Genomic DNA, 13574 nt, shown 5'->3' with positions numbered 1-13574 from the left:
GACTTGATTTGAAAGGTGTTGAGTATAAGCTAATATGTGCTTATTCAAGCTTGATTCAGCAGCTTGATTAGAATGACCTGACAAAAGATGCTACAGTATGCCTATCTGTAAATCCCTTGCGCTGCAAACAAAGTAAGCTGACATGGTTCTGTCCTGTCATCAATACGGGGGGTGTGTGTGTGTGTGTGTGTGTGTGTGTGTGTGTGTGTGTGTGTGTGTGTGTGTGTGTGCGCGCGTGCGCACTCGCACACATAACATAAGCACTAATTTTTATTATATCATTTCTTCTCTGTAATGGAAATCAGGCTGAGATAAGGTCACTGCTGGATGGGGGAGAAGAGGGTGTGTTATGTGGATTTTCCGCTGATGTCTGCATCAGTGACAACAGATGAAGGGAATAAATTGAGAGATTTATTTCAGAGAGAACGTTCTTGGTACCTACATGCTTCTACAGCAACACACCTCAACTCTAGGTGAGATCCTTGCTGCTACCTCCCAGCCTGGAATGGGAGCTAGAACTACAAACTGGTTTTGATTCTGATTCTAGTCTTCCAGCTTACTTCTTTAGACAAGGTTTTATACAGTATTGACTACTTCTTTGTACCGTTTTGTAGTTGCATGCTTTGTCCTCATGTCATCTTTGTTGTTAATTGGACTGAAGAAAACACCCAGCCATGTTGTCATTGTGTGTTGTTTTTCTTTCAGTATCTACATTACACTCCACCTGTAGCATAATGGAAGCTGCCATTAACGTCTTCGTCTCTCAATTCAAGACATACGCTGGTAAAGATGGGTCCTCAGACACGCTGAGCAAAGAGGAGTTCCACAGTCTGGTGATTTCTCAACTTCCAAACTTTGTCAAGGTAGGACTCTCAACATGTCCACAGTCGATAACTATCTGTTTCTCTTCATTGTGGGTTGAGGGTTATCTTGATTGCCCTCTGACATACGTGCATAACATGCATGTAAACATGTAGCAAGTATGCATATGAAATTTTGTATATGTCTGGAGCTGTTCAAGGTATGATAATAGCACGATTTAGACAAGAAATGCCTGGGGGGGATACTTACCTTGTACATTTACAATACTGTGAGGCACTTTTACATGTTGCATTCTACAATGATGTAATCAATGAATTTATTCAGAGTTAACCTATTTCCCTGTGGAATGATGACCAGCAGGTATTTGACTTATATTTAGTACTATAATAGACCATTAGATGGCAGGACAGTCATTTGAAGGATCCTTCCTACTATATGTGTGAAATCCAGGTGAAACCAGAGTAGCCTTGAATGGTTCAATGTTTCTACTCTGCAGAATGCCAGTGATCCAGCAGCTATCGACCAACTCATGGGCTCATTAGATGAGAACAACGATGGGGAGCTGACTTTCTTGGAGTTCTGGCAGCTGATTGGGAAATTGGCTGGCAAGCATGGTGGCTTCAACCAATAAAACTTCTGCCTATTCCTTGTCATTGAATTGTGTTTTTTGACAAAATGTGCAACACAATCGAAATTAATTGACCTGCCATTTTATTATTTAATCTCCATGACAGCCCTACACGTGTAAGGCTTTATTAAGCATTTGCTGAACACAGAGGACAAGGAATTAAAGGATTCATTCTTGAACTTTCCAACACTTGAACCTTTGTCTTTTATGGTTCACTGGCAAAGTGTATCGCTGCCTTGATTTAGTGGCACAATTGGTCTGTAATTCTATAGGACCTGCTTCACCCGCAACTACACCATCCGGCCTGCTGTTGTTCCACAGGCTTCAATGCCAATACAAAGATGCCTGTCCAAGCATAAAGTTGCTGTGAAAAAATACAACTTTATGGCTTTGCTGTCTATAATGTGAGGCCTGAATATTGTCTAATGGGGATATAAAGAACCATTCATAAAATCCACCTCAGTGTGCTTGGAAGGGCTTAATGATTTTGCAAGGATGGGTACTTGAGTACTACTTAATTACAATGTGTGTTTTTTTGTGTTGTTGCATAAATGTCTTGGTACTACTACAGTCACTTGTGCCTGATTTCAAAAGTCTAGACAGAGTTATTTGTCTGGGCTTGCTCACCAGCTGTTCAGTTCGAGCCTAACTTTCTTCTTGTGAGCAGCAGACATCTCTAAACGAGTTTGAAAATACAGTTCTGATTCTACCCCTGCAGGCAAGAAAATGTGGACTTTGTATCCAAATTAAACACAGTAAGGTGCCACAGTGGGTGTGACCACAGACAAATGAGTCAGCAAACAAACAACAAATAGTGGCACTAACTGACACAGCGTGGTATCCACCTATAATAGGTCACATTAGGACAGAAAGCAAGGACTTATTTTTTATCAAATGGAGTCATTACATTTGAAAGCCTTGCATGTGAAGCGTTAATAATGGCAGGGTTATGTGCCACTTTTGCAGGACCATGGTATTTTCACCACATTGCCTGATGAGGCTAACATAAAAAACATAAAATGTGTTGTGACGTTTATGGCCTACAGTACTGTAGCTATTGGCTATAGGGTAGCCTACATGGCAAGGCCACATATAGAAGCAAAATAGGTGTCCACTTTACACACTACAACCCATGCAGCCCAGTAGCAGAAGCATTACTTGCCAAAGTTGCCATTTCCATCAGAAATACAGTTATATCCTGTAATCATGTAGTGCCCCCCAAACACACACACATACACACACACACACACACAAAGGGGGAATTGTACATTTAAATTTTAAACGTTTTCCCCGCATACAGCCAGTTCTGAACGCTCCTTCTCTGCCAGATAGTCTTCCAAGCCACAACTCCCACAAGCGCGGATAATTGGTGTAAAAACTTTTCAGATCGTACAGTAAGTGACGTAAACCAAAACTTGTACAACTGGTGCCACTGCCAAAGATAACGGCAAGAGAGATATGTGTCAAAAGTTGTGATAGCGTTTCCCCCTGCTCGTCCCTAAAAGTTATAGCTCTCCTATTCCCTTCTCCTTCACACTCTTCCAGGTACACGCCCTTTGACTTGTCAGGGGGAAAAGTTTTAAGAAGAAAAAAAAACTAAATCACGGAAGAGATTCTGCAGTCCTACTAGTTTGGCAACTTCTCACTGCTCTCAAAGCAGCGTAGAAAGGCGGAGAAGATACAGAAGAACCGCAGATTTGGGCACATTTGTACACATCTCTTGTCCTTTAGGCGTTATATGGTGAGTCATCTGCGTCTTTATACTTTATAATGCGTTTTTGCTCCGTTTTAACTACCGTAAGCTCGTCCTTTATGCCACGTTTCGATATACTCTTGCATGAGCCATCTCTCCCGAAAGCAGCTCCGGACAAGCAGCGGTACGGTTCAGTGACGGCATCGAGGACTTCTTAAGTTTTAATCCTTATGTTTGCTGTTTCATTAAAGCCTAGGCTGTATGACAAACTGTCAATCAATAAGCATTATTTCATATACTTAAATGAACATTAGTAGATCAGGTATTCAAGTTGTTAACGTATACAGGCGACAATGTAGTAGCTGTACAGTAGTCTACCAAAAATTAAGAAAATTAAGACTTTGATCTCAGCATAATGGCCTGTTCCATTATAGCCATATAGGCACCAGTCCCATGCGTAAAGGCGCAACTTTGCGCAGAACCACAACTTTGCGTATAATAGCCTATAGGCTATGCATTCCATAATCAGGACCACCCGATTGAAAACTTGCTATAGGCCTATAATTAGGGTTTTTTCGCCGGCCCCTGTCTTTTATGTAAAACTAAATCGTAAGAGAAAGGGCTGCTGTTATATAAAATATGTCAAGTTTATAGGCCTACTTAGCTGGCTTGCCTTATCGATGACAAAACCTGGCAGGCTGGCACCGTGGCACGCAACTGTTGATAGCATTTTGAACATCATGTGTGAAGTTGTGAACATCACCTCGTTTGTGTTTCTAAGGTGAAGATTAAAGACGGCCGATGTAAGTCTGCTCTATGCAGTTTATAGCCACAGCCTAACTTGTTCCTCTGTTAATATTTCATGGCACACAGCGGTAGTATTGTCATTACCCTGCGCACGTACCGTATCATATTCGCCCATTTGGAAACGTAACACTCAATCTCCTTTGGGCGCTGGAGGGAAACGGGAGACCTCTGATTGTATTTAATTATTTGCGCGGTTGTTTTTGGCCTTTTAACACAAATACCGAGAATTAGTTGGTCCTTGTCGCTTGTCGGAACTCTGAGAGGGACAAACGAGGCTTCTGACGTGGGAGAATGGAAGTGGAAACCTGAATTCATTAGTTAAAATTAGTATACCGGTAGCTCGTGCGGACTAACGGGGTTTCAGTTTTATGAATTATTTACACGATACAAATATGAGAATGGAATTTCGGACGGGGCCAAACTAACCTGGAGAGAGGCACGTTGGTCTTTGTGTCCAAGCTTCATCAGGACTTATTTAAGTTAGAGGGTGTGTCAGGGGTGCGCCTTGCTGAAAGAAATCCACAAAAATCCCTGAAATTTTGAGAACTAACAGTGAACTAACAGTGCAAGAACTAAAATGCAAACATTTATTTTATTGTAGACTACATTGTAGACTATTCATTTATTTGCACTGTAATTTTACCCAATTGCTTGGCTATAATAACATTTGCTTCTGCTGATATTCTTACACACACTATAAATTACTATAATTGCGCTGTGATAGCATATTAGTAGGCTGCTCTCATTCAGAAAAGTGCATGTGGGTCAGACTCAGAACAGAATCACAGTTAAAGAGATTTTGGCTGCATGGTTGTGGTTGACAGTCATTAAATCTAAAATGTGTCAGGTGTTCATTGAAACTGTAGCTACCCTTCACTTGTAGCTTTGGCGTCTGTAGTGTCGTCCTGCCTGCTGATGGCATAATTAGCTAACTGGCATGGATCCTAATTGGCCGTTGTTGCATGGCATATACCGGTATGCAAGAGAGTCAGGGAGGTGGTGTTGAGTGTGTGTGACCAGGCTGTTACTAAAGGCTATAATTAATTACTCTACTATTACTCAGATTTCCTCAATGAACAGGCCACAATGGTTTTAATTAAAAACAGTGAATGAATGAATAAAAAAATACAGACTGAGAGGCAGTTGCAGCCTGTGCACATTATTGATTCATCTTTTTAACACCTTTCAGCCCTACAGCCATTCATGTGATTCTTACATACAGTATATCCTGTTTAAAAGCGAAATTTTGTGTGTTTGTTTTCCTAGTGGAATACGGTGCTGTTTGTTTTGTCACATTTAAATACTGTAGTTGATAGACGGGAATGGCTGCCTTATAAACCCCTCACTGCTTTGGGGCAAACTAGCTTGAGTTTCGCCTGTAAATTCCTGTCTAAGTGATGTTCACAGACAGCAATGAATGGCATTCCTGCATGGATGTGTCACCCACTGGCATGTGTTGTATTTTGTGCACTATATAGGTGCACTATAAGATATCTGATGGATAAATCTCATGTAGCTAATGAGAACCATAGCTCGTTCAGTTAGTCAGGCCCACAGACATACTTGCACATTTTGTTATTATCACACACACACACACACACACACACACACACACACACACACACACACACACACACTTTGTACTGGATAGAAAAAATAACTACAGTAGGAGAACAACAAACAATAGAAGTAGAGTTTCAATGAAAGAGAATCAAGAGGGGTTTATTTCTCACTCACTCATACAGGTAAAGGCAGCTAAATGTGAGGTTGGTACAGTGACAGTTCATAAGAGAAAGAGCGAGAGACAGCCGTACAGAAAGAGAGAGAGAGGGATACAGAAAGAAGACGAGACAGGTGGTAGGTAATCCCCTGGGTAATGTGAAGCCCAGCTCTCCATAGTGGCTTCAGTAGATCAGATATCCTATCAAAGATCAGTACATCCATTGTGCATCACAGCTTGTCTCTCAATCAGACCACTTCTCACTCTCGCCGTCAGTCTCACGTCACCGACGGACATCTGCCCGCCCGTCCCTTAGCCAGACTCAACACCTGAAACGACCTTGCACGCGGCCCGGAGGACATCCTCTGTTTCTTTTTCCACTCAGTACTTCCCGTCAGGGTTTATACATTTCTACTGTAAGTGAGATCGCTCTGCGGGTCCCCCTTTTTTCCAGTTCAGGACGAACTATTTTGTTCAGTCTGAATTGCTGTGGTTTCTGTGACTCATTAAATGTCATATATTGGGTCCAACCCCCCATCCCTCCATGTTCTCTGTCTTTCTCAGTACTTTCTTGACCTCTGTCTACTTTATCTCTCTGTCTCAGTCTCACTCTCTCTCTCAACCCCCATGCACAGTGCACACACATTCACTATGTTATTACTTGTCTCAACCTCCTTTGTCTACATTTCTCCCCTGTCACACAGTGAGAGGCATCATGGAGGCAGCCATTCAGACAGTGGTTAAGGTGTTCCTCAAGTCCACCAAGGGAAAAGAAAGTCTGGGAGGGAAGGACTTCCAGAGCCTCGTCAAGACTCAGCTCGGCAGCATTTTGACGGTTAGGAAAGCATGGCGCTCCCTCTTAACTTGATACTACCATCTCAGTGATCTCACAGTCATGTACCTTAACCTTTGAGTGTCAAAGTCCAAAGATCATTGACCTATGCGATGGGTGCCGTCTGTTGGCTGTGTCCAATAGGGGAATGGGATCTGATATGATAGAATGACAGAGCGATTGCTGTTACTAAGCCAAGCAACTGATCATGGATCACTTACTAATCTGTCAATCTATCTGGTGATTTCACCAGTGAGAGAATCCCAGATAGGATTACAGTCATCATCCACCTGCATCCACCATGCAAAATAGCCTTGCTGAGGCCGGTAGTAGTAGCATCATTAGATCATTAGTAGAAGTAGTACTAGCATCATTATCATCATCATTCTGTCTCGTCTTTGACTCATGGTGTGTGTGTGTGTGTGTGTGTGTGTGTGTGTGTGTGTGTGTGTGTGTGTGTGTGTGTGTGTGTGTGTGCGTGTGTGTGTGTGTGTGTGTGTGTGTGTGTGTGTGTGTGTGTGTGTGTGTGTGTGTGTGTGTGTGTGTGTGTGTGTGTGTGCGTGCGTGCGTGCATGCGTGCGCGTGGTGTTTGTGCACTCAGGATACAGACAGCTCAGAGGCAGTAAAGGAGATGCGTCAAGGACTGGATGCCAACCAAGATGGCAAGGTTAGCTTCGAGGAGTACATGAAGCTTATCGGTTACCTGGCAAACTCACTCAGTCAGCAGCAAATGCTGTCCCAGGCCGAGCCGGCCCAGAGTGCCGAGGTGGCGCCAGTGGCAGAGAGCGCCCCTGCCCCGGAGAAAGAGGAGGAGGCATCTCCACCAGCAGCAGAGGAGCAAACGCAACCTGAAGTAGCAAAGGAGGAGGAGGAGGAGAAGCCAGTAGAAGCAGCAGTGGCAGCCTCAGAAGAGGAGGTGAAAGAGGATGAGAAGGTGGAGGAAGCGCCAAAGGCAGAGGAGGCAGCAAAGGCAGAAGAAGCACCAAAAGCGGAGGAGGCACCAAAGGTGGAGGAGGTTGGGGAGACCCCGGCCGAAACTACAGAAGAGGGAGAGAAGAAGACAGAGGCAGAGTCATAGGGGACAATTCAGTCATTAATACACCCACACACACACCTACACCACTACATTATGTACTGTAACATACAGTGCCAAATTAAGTCGCTAAACCACTAATAAGACGCAAAATATGTTCCAGAAATGCACAATTTGGAAACAACATACACTAATCGTCAAACACTACAAATCCAGCTCCAAAGATCTCTCTGAATATTTGTTATGTGACACTTATGTATGTGCATGACACTAAAATCCTTACAGTGCTTACCACTATGTTGACATGTAAGTACATGCCACTTTAAAGCACACTTACCTCATTACAATGATATACTATGACAGCACATAGCAGATAGCACATGTGCCTGTGAAATAGAGTTATGTAAGCCATTAGTCCGTCCAGTGTATTGACATCTGAATTTGTCAATGTACTGTCAGTAACAGCCAATTTACCCAGCACTCCCAGCACTGCTAATTTGGCTTCAATCTTCTCCATGGGTCTTTCCCTATCTGGAACACAGAGGGCTTTTCCACAGTTCCACCACACTGCTGGACTTTCCACTGTACAGTTCAAATTTCTCTGCATCAGTCTTAAAATAGAGGTTTGCTTGGTGTAACTTATACCTTATTTATACTTGTTTGCGCATCATGCCATGCATGGCAATCTACATGCTTGTCTGCTTTGCAACGTGTTGTGAACTTGTAGATCAGCTATTTTCAACACAGACATGCCATCACGCAACTAAGTATAACTCAGGCGTTATGCATCCAGCTGACAATGAATGCATTGAAATCTGCCTGCCACTATTAATCTCTCACTATTTCTGCCTTTCCATTTTACCCAGATTTTCTGTATGGAGCTGCTGACTTAGCGTTGCCAATAAACAAAGCGTCTTATTTGTGCATTGTTACTTCAGCTCCATTTAGAAGTCCATATTTCCCGCTTCTACCAATTATATCCTATATCTTAAATAAATAGTTCTCTGGTGGGTTCACAGCAGCCTGTAGATGCCCTTCAGTCAGCAATGTATTAGCAGGTGGAAGATCAGGTGTGGACTGTTGTTGTCCCCCAGGCTAAATAATTAAGGCCCCAGGCTGGAATCCACACCAGGCGACCCTTATGGTCAGCTGGCTATTCAAAGTAGCCCCACAGCAGTAGGATGGTTACAAAGGATGGCCCCTCAAGCTAAGGAAGTTCTCCATGCATGCTAATGACTAGGTTCAAGAACCCATGAAAATCATAACATCAGTCATTAGATGGAAGCTTTTATCCAGTGCATCTCACAGTGCCATAAATATGTACCTAACCCAGGTTTTTAATATGGGGTACAGCTTATATTGAACCCTAACCCATGCCAGTGGGTTTAGCTAATGCCTCGCTCTGTCCATTGAGCTAGGTCCTATATTTGAGGATTTGAAACTCATGTTTGGTTCACACTGAAATATCAATGCAGAACAAATGTTTTGGTGTCTCTTTTAGAGAGAAAATAAAACATTTTCTCAATTGTTTTCCTTTGGTTCTGGAACCAGTTGGTCAGTGTTACATGTTTGATTTTGGTCGACTCATGACCACTGGCTCTGTTGGGAGAACCTATTTGCCCTGAAACTGGATCTCTTGAGCCAATGGCTAATCCACTGGCTTATGCAATAAATGGGCAACACACCCTAGGACACAAACAATTACATGAAAGTAATCCTGGGGCTCTGCACAAACTGGCCTTTACAGCCGAGGGGCAACTCATTTTGTCTCATAAGCAAAAGACTGAATACTGAGCCATGACAATTGGTAGTATGAATTTATCAACAGCATACTATTGGGTATACTGTACTTGCAATGTCATCAGACAGTCAGTACCATTGTATTACATTACATAGTGGTCATTCTTCAAGACTAAGACGTTTTTAGCTTTGTATTAACATTTTATATTTAACATTTAACATGTATATTTTCATGAATTAGACCACTATGGGGAGAGTACTTGAAGTCTCGAGCAAAGGTAGTTATTTGTCACATTATATGCAAACAATTTGTTAATTTGAGGTTAATGATAAATTGGTAATGGTAATGGTAAATTGTCTGCTCGTCAATAATGCAACAATGGGGAGAAGAAAAAAGGCTCACGTTGCATGCAGGCTTCTGCTGCACAGTGCTAAAGCACATTTTGGGCATACGACCAAAAACATGCACCTGTATGTATTGTGACAGCACCTGGCACTTCTAACTCTCCAGCGGCAAATAGGCAGGGACAAAAAAACCCTATTCTAGTGGGACGTTAGGTCACCATGTCTCACTGCGGGACACTCCCATTGTAAATACGTATTCATACGGCAATTCCACAAGGCTTGTCACTATACAGTATCCTCTTTGTGTGCTGCATTTCCTGCATGATTTATTGTAGTCAACCATCCAATAGAATCTTGTGGATTCTTAGAATCATTTAGGGAACTGTATATGATTAACCCATTTCATTATTATATTTTTTATTTTTTTATACAGCAGAATACTACTTCTTAATAAGGTACGACGGCTACGCCCTGTGATAAGATACTACACTCGCTTGCACCCTCTACAGCCAGCCTCCCGCTCAAATGTAGGCCTCTGGCATTTTGTTTACATTGACTCATGTTTAGTTTCTAACTTCGCAACCCAGTAGCTCAGCATTGATAGATATTACACTGATGCAACCAAGGTTATAATAGTTTTGGTTTTTTCATTATAGTTTAGTTTTAGTTAGTTTGGACATTTCTTTTTCTAATTCAGTTAGTTTTAGTTACACTGATGCAACCAAGGTTATAATAGTTTTGTTTTTTTCATTATAGTTTAGTTTTAGTTAGTTTTGACATTTCTTTTTCTAATTCAGTTGGGTTTTTAGAACGGGTTTATTTTGGTGAAAATGCTTAATTTTAGTTTAGTTATAGTTTAGTTTTAGTTTTTCTCTGGTTTATTTGTCAGGTATAGGATTAAAAAAGATCAGAGTAAGTATTGTGTAATAAAACCTAAAAAAATATACCATTTAAAAATATAAACTCGGCAACAAAAGTTCAGAAATGTAACGTTGGTCCTTTTTTCTCCACTTTGATAATGCCAATTGGTATTATGTTATATATAATTTTAATCTGTACAACGAGATATAGTCTTTATAGATTGTAAGGATCGGGCATTCGTGGAATGAGCAACACAGCTAAACGTGAGCGTCCCCCAAAAATGTGCCAAAATTGCACTTGCTTTGAGTTGCTTAGTGGATTGGATGATTGCACTCTCCCACAGTGTTAAGGTCTGGACTCACGGCATGGCGGCAGGCCATTCCATCCTCTCCACTCCTACATTTTGGAGGTACTCTGTGATCCTGGCTCTACGGGGCGAGCGTTGTCATCCTGGAGGATAGCATTAGGTCCCAGATTCTGAAGATATGGGATCATCACTGGCTCCAGAATCTTCTCACTGCATTGAGATTGCCTTTAATGATGACAAGTTCTGTCTTGCCTGTGAGAGAGATACTGTTCCATACCAAACCAAGCTGTTGTGGCAAGGGTGAATACCAACCACTTGCCACTGTGTTGCTCGTTCCACAAATGCCCGATACAATATAGACCTATACCCTTCCGACGTGCTCTGCATATTTTACGACCATCCTTTTCCAAAAGGCACTTATTTGCGTCTCTCTCGCTGTCATATTGAAAATAATCCAATATTGGACTGTGTCTCTTTCTTCAAACTAAGGGTATTTTGTCTATAATTTCAGTTAGTTTTAGTTAGTTTTGTGAACACAATACAGTTTCAGTTTAGTTATCGGTTTTTGATTTATTTTTATTTGTTAGTTTTAGTTAACTATTATAACCTTGGATGTAACGTGTTGTAAGCATTTAGTCTGACACATGCAGCACCAAATGGGTGGGGTTTTCTGAATTCTGACAAATGAGTAATTGGCCTTCTAAAACAAAAATACATCGCATGGATGCACCTGGGACGTATCTTCAGTGATGTATCCCAAGGTCATCAGGGTTTCGGGTCTCCCAACATCATACCCCTCACTCAGGTGACCCTGCCGGGGTGATCAAGTCAAGGCCATACAATCCGCTCCTCCTGAACTACTCTGCCTTGACTGGGTATGCAGGAGGATCGCATCAATCTGGCGCGTGGAAGGACTAGGCTCTTCAAATAGTATAATGCATGGTATTGTCCTAATTAGATAATCCCACAGATGTGCCCTGTTAGGCGTAGTACATAAAAGTAATGCCTATGTATTAACACAGACTTGTGCTGAACAGAGCAGTGTTTGCAGCCAGGATCAATATAGAGCCTCCTTGCTGTATTATAAGCAGGCAGGTATATCTAATCAATCACAGTAGTGGCCCAATGGCCAATACATTCATGCCAATGCCATTCTGTTCAAGACCAATGAGTGCTGAAATGCAGTATGATTTATTAGATATATCCATGGAGAATGTACTATATACGCGCACAGGCTCTTCTTTCTATCTGAGCCAATTTGCTGTGCCGCAGCTCTTGCCAATTACAGTATGATGGGTGTTTTCACTGAGTCCTATATGCAGTAAAATACAGTGTCAGAATGGACCCAATTAAAACTCCCCATTTTTACTGTGTGTTCACCTAGTCGTGTCCAGAAATACAAAATGACAAAATCCCTAGACGCTATGCCAATGTAATGCCTCATCTCAAGTGCTGTATAATTTTTGCTTAATCTATGTAATCAGTCTGTGTAATGGTCAGTTATAAATTAAAAATAAATGTGATGATAACACTGTGTGTGTGTGTGCCTGTGTGTGTGTGTGTGTGTGTGTGTGTGTGTGTGTGTGTGTGTATGTGTGTGTGTGTGTGTGTGTGTGTGTGTGTGTGTGTGTGTGTGTGTGTGTGTGTGTGCGCACGCTCACACGCGTGTGCGTGCGTACGTGTGTGTGTGTGTGTGTGTGTGTGTGTGTGTGTGAGTGTGAGTGTGTGTGTGTGTGTGTGTGTGTGTGTGTGTGTGTGTGTGTGTGTGTGTGTGTGTGTGTGTGTGTGTGTGTGTGCGTGTGCATGTGTGTGTGTGTGTGTGTGTCCGTGCTTGCATGCATGTGGTGAGAAAGAGGGAGGGAGGATAAAGAAACACAAGCAAGGTATACATACGTAAGTGGGTACGATGCAAGAGGGGGGCGGGGGGCGGCGTAGTCAAGTGATATTTAAGCTGCTGGCACACTCTCTCCCCATCCGTCTTCCTCTTTGGCTCTGTCTCTGTCCCTATTTCAAAGACAAAGGCGGCCCTCCATCACCAATCAGGTAAGATGGACAGCTTGGATGGGTTGTAGTGTATAGACTTTCTCCTGTACTGTATATCTGTTTTGCTGCTTTACTTAAGGGAGGCCTTACGTGCATTTCATCATCAGGTGCAGTGAATCCGTAGTATATGCGGTTGTTAGATTTTTAGACACCGTCAGTGAGAGTAGTGAGATGCCAGTTATTGAATGGAAGGTGGACATCTGAAGACATCATCAGTGGAGACTCTTTGAAAGATTTTTTTCCCCCTTGAGCAGGTATAGTCTGAACTGGAGGGACAGGAAAGCTGTGAGGACAAGTTTCTACTGCTTCATAGTGATATTTAATTCCACGTTAAGCAACATAATCCCATCAGGTAAATGTATGGCAAGGCAAAGTTAATTCTAAGATATGTGGCAACAGAAATAATGTATAAAGAAAGATTGAGTAATAACAGCTCCATTAAGCTAAATCTTTACCATTATAATATTTCTAGTGTATTTTATGTGTATATATTTATATAATGTGTTTCTTGTTTCACATTGCTGCTATTTACAACAACAAAAAAATCTTGAACGTTATACTTGAATGTGAAGATTGTCTCTTCATATTAACTATATGCACCAAAGATGCTTTATTTTTTCACTCAATATTGTATTACTGGTGGCATTTTGGTCTCCATGGTTTTCTATTGTATTGTGTCAGTCATGGAGACAGATGACCCCTATAGATTTTCCAGTTAGTGTGGTGTCCTCTGTCCTCATCTT

At 42.0% G+C, this 13574-nt stretch overlaps 3 protein-coding genes across 4 annotated transcripts in view; all 3 read left to right on the top strand.

The window, feature by feature from the left end:
• The first annotated feature begins 324 nt into the window (after positions 1–324).
• Positions 325–1475, top strand: s100a11 (S100 calcium binding protein A11). Its single transcript, XM_080787601.1, has 3 exons — positions 325–472; positions 703–863; positions 1319–1475. The coding sequence occupies exons 1-3, from the start codon at positions 328–330 to the stop codon at positions 1451–1453; spliced, it is 441 nt and encodes a 146-aa protein (XP_080643727.1). The 5' UTR covers positions 325–327; the 3' UTR covers positions 1454–1475.
• A 1410-nt stretch (positions 1476–2885) lies between these two features.
• s100u (S100 calcium binding protein U) lies at positions 2886–10832 on the top strand. The gene is made up of 3 exons (XM_080787765.1): positions 2886–3191; positions 6375–6505; positions 7104–10832. Exons 2-3 carry the CDS (start codon positions 6386–6388, stop codon positions 7578–7580), a joined length of 597 nt encoding a protein of 198 aa, XP_080643891.1. The 5' UTR covers positions 2886–3191; positions 6375–6385; the 3' UTR covers positions 7581–10832.
• Positions 10833–12717: 1885 nt separating this feature from the next.
• s100s (S100 calcium binding protein S) overlaps positions 12718–13574 on the top strand; it is a 3730-nt gene continuing 2873 nt past the window's right edge. The window contains exons 1-2 of one of the 2 annotated variants that reach the window (XM_080787511.1): positions 12718–12831; positions 13086–13183. The gene's annotated coding sequence lies outside the window, so the exon portion shown is untranslated. The remainder of the gene's footprint in view (positions 12832–13085; positions 13184–13574) is intronic. The other variant, XM_080787512.1, reaches the window with a different exon arrangement.

Source organism: Protomyctophum bolini, assembly GCF_963924005.1.
Source record: "Protomyctophum bolini genome assembly, chromosome: 17".
NCBI lineage: Eukaryota > Metazoa > Chordata > Actinopteri > Myctophiformes > Myctophidae > Protomyctophum > Protomyctophum bolini.
This window is presented reverse-complemented; position numbering and strand designations above follow the sequence as displayed.

What these genes read in the sequence shown, in the direction of transcription:
- s100a11 (XM_080787601.1), top strand. Translation starts at nt 328, where the DNA reads ATGGGGGAGAAGAGGGTGTGTTATGTGGATTTTCCGCTGATGTCTGCA. An exon ending in AGCAACACACCTCAACTCTA is followed by an intron (nt 473 to 702) that starts GGTGAGATCCTT and finishes TTGTTTTTCTTT; the next exon opens with CAGTATCTACATTACACTCC. An exon ending in AACTTCCAAACTTTGTCAAG is followed by an intron (nt 864 to 1,318) that starts GTAGGACTCTCA and finishes TCTACTCTGCAG; the next exon opens with AATGCCAGTGATCCAGCAGC.
- s100u (XM_080787765.1), top strand. Translation starts at nt 6,386, where the DNA reads ATGGAGGCAGCCATTCAGACAGTGGTTAAGGTGTTCCTCAAGTCCACC. An exon ending in AGCTCGGCAGCATTTTGACG is followed by an intron (nt 6,506 to 7,103) that starts GTTAGGAAAGCA and finishes TTGTGCACTCAG; the next exon opens with GATACAGACAGCTCAGAGGC.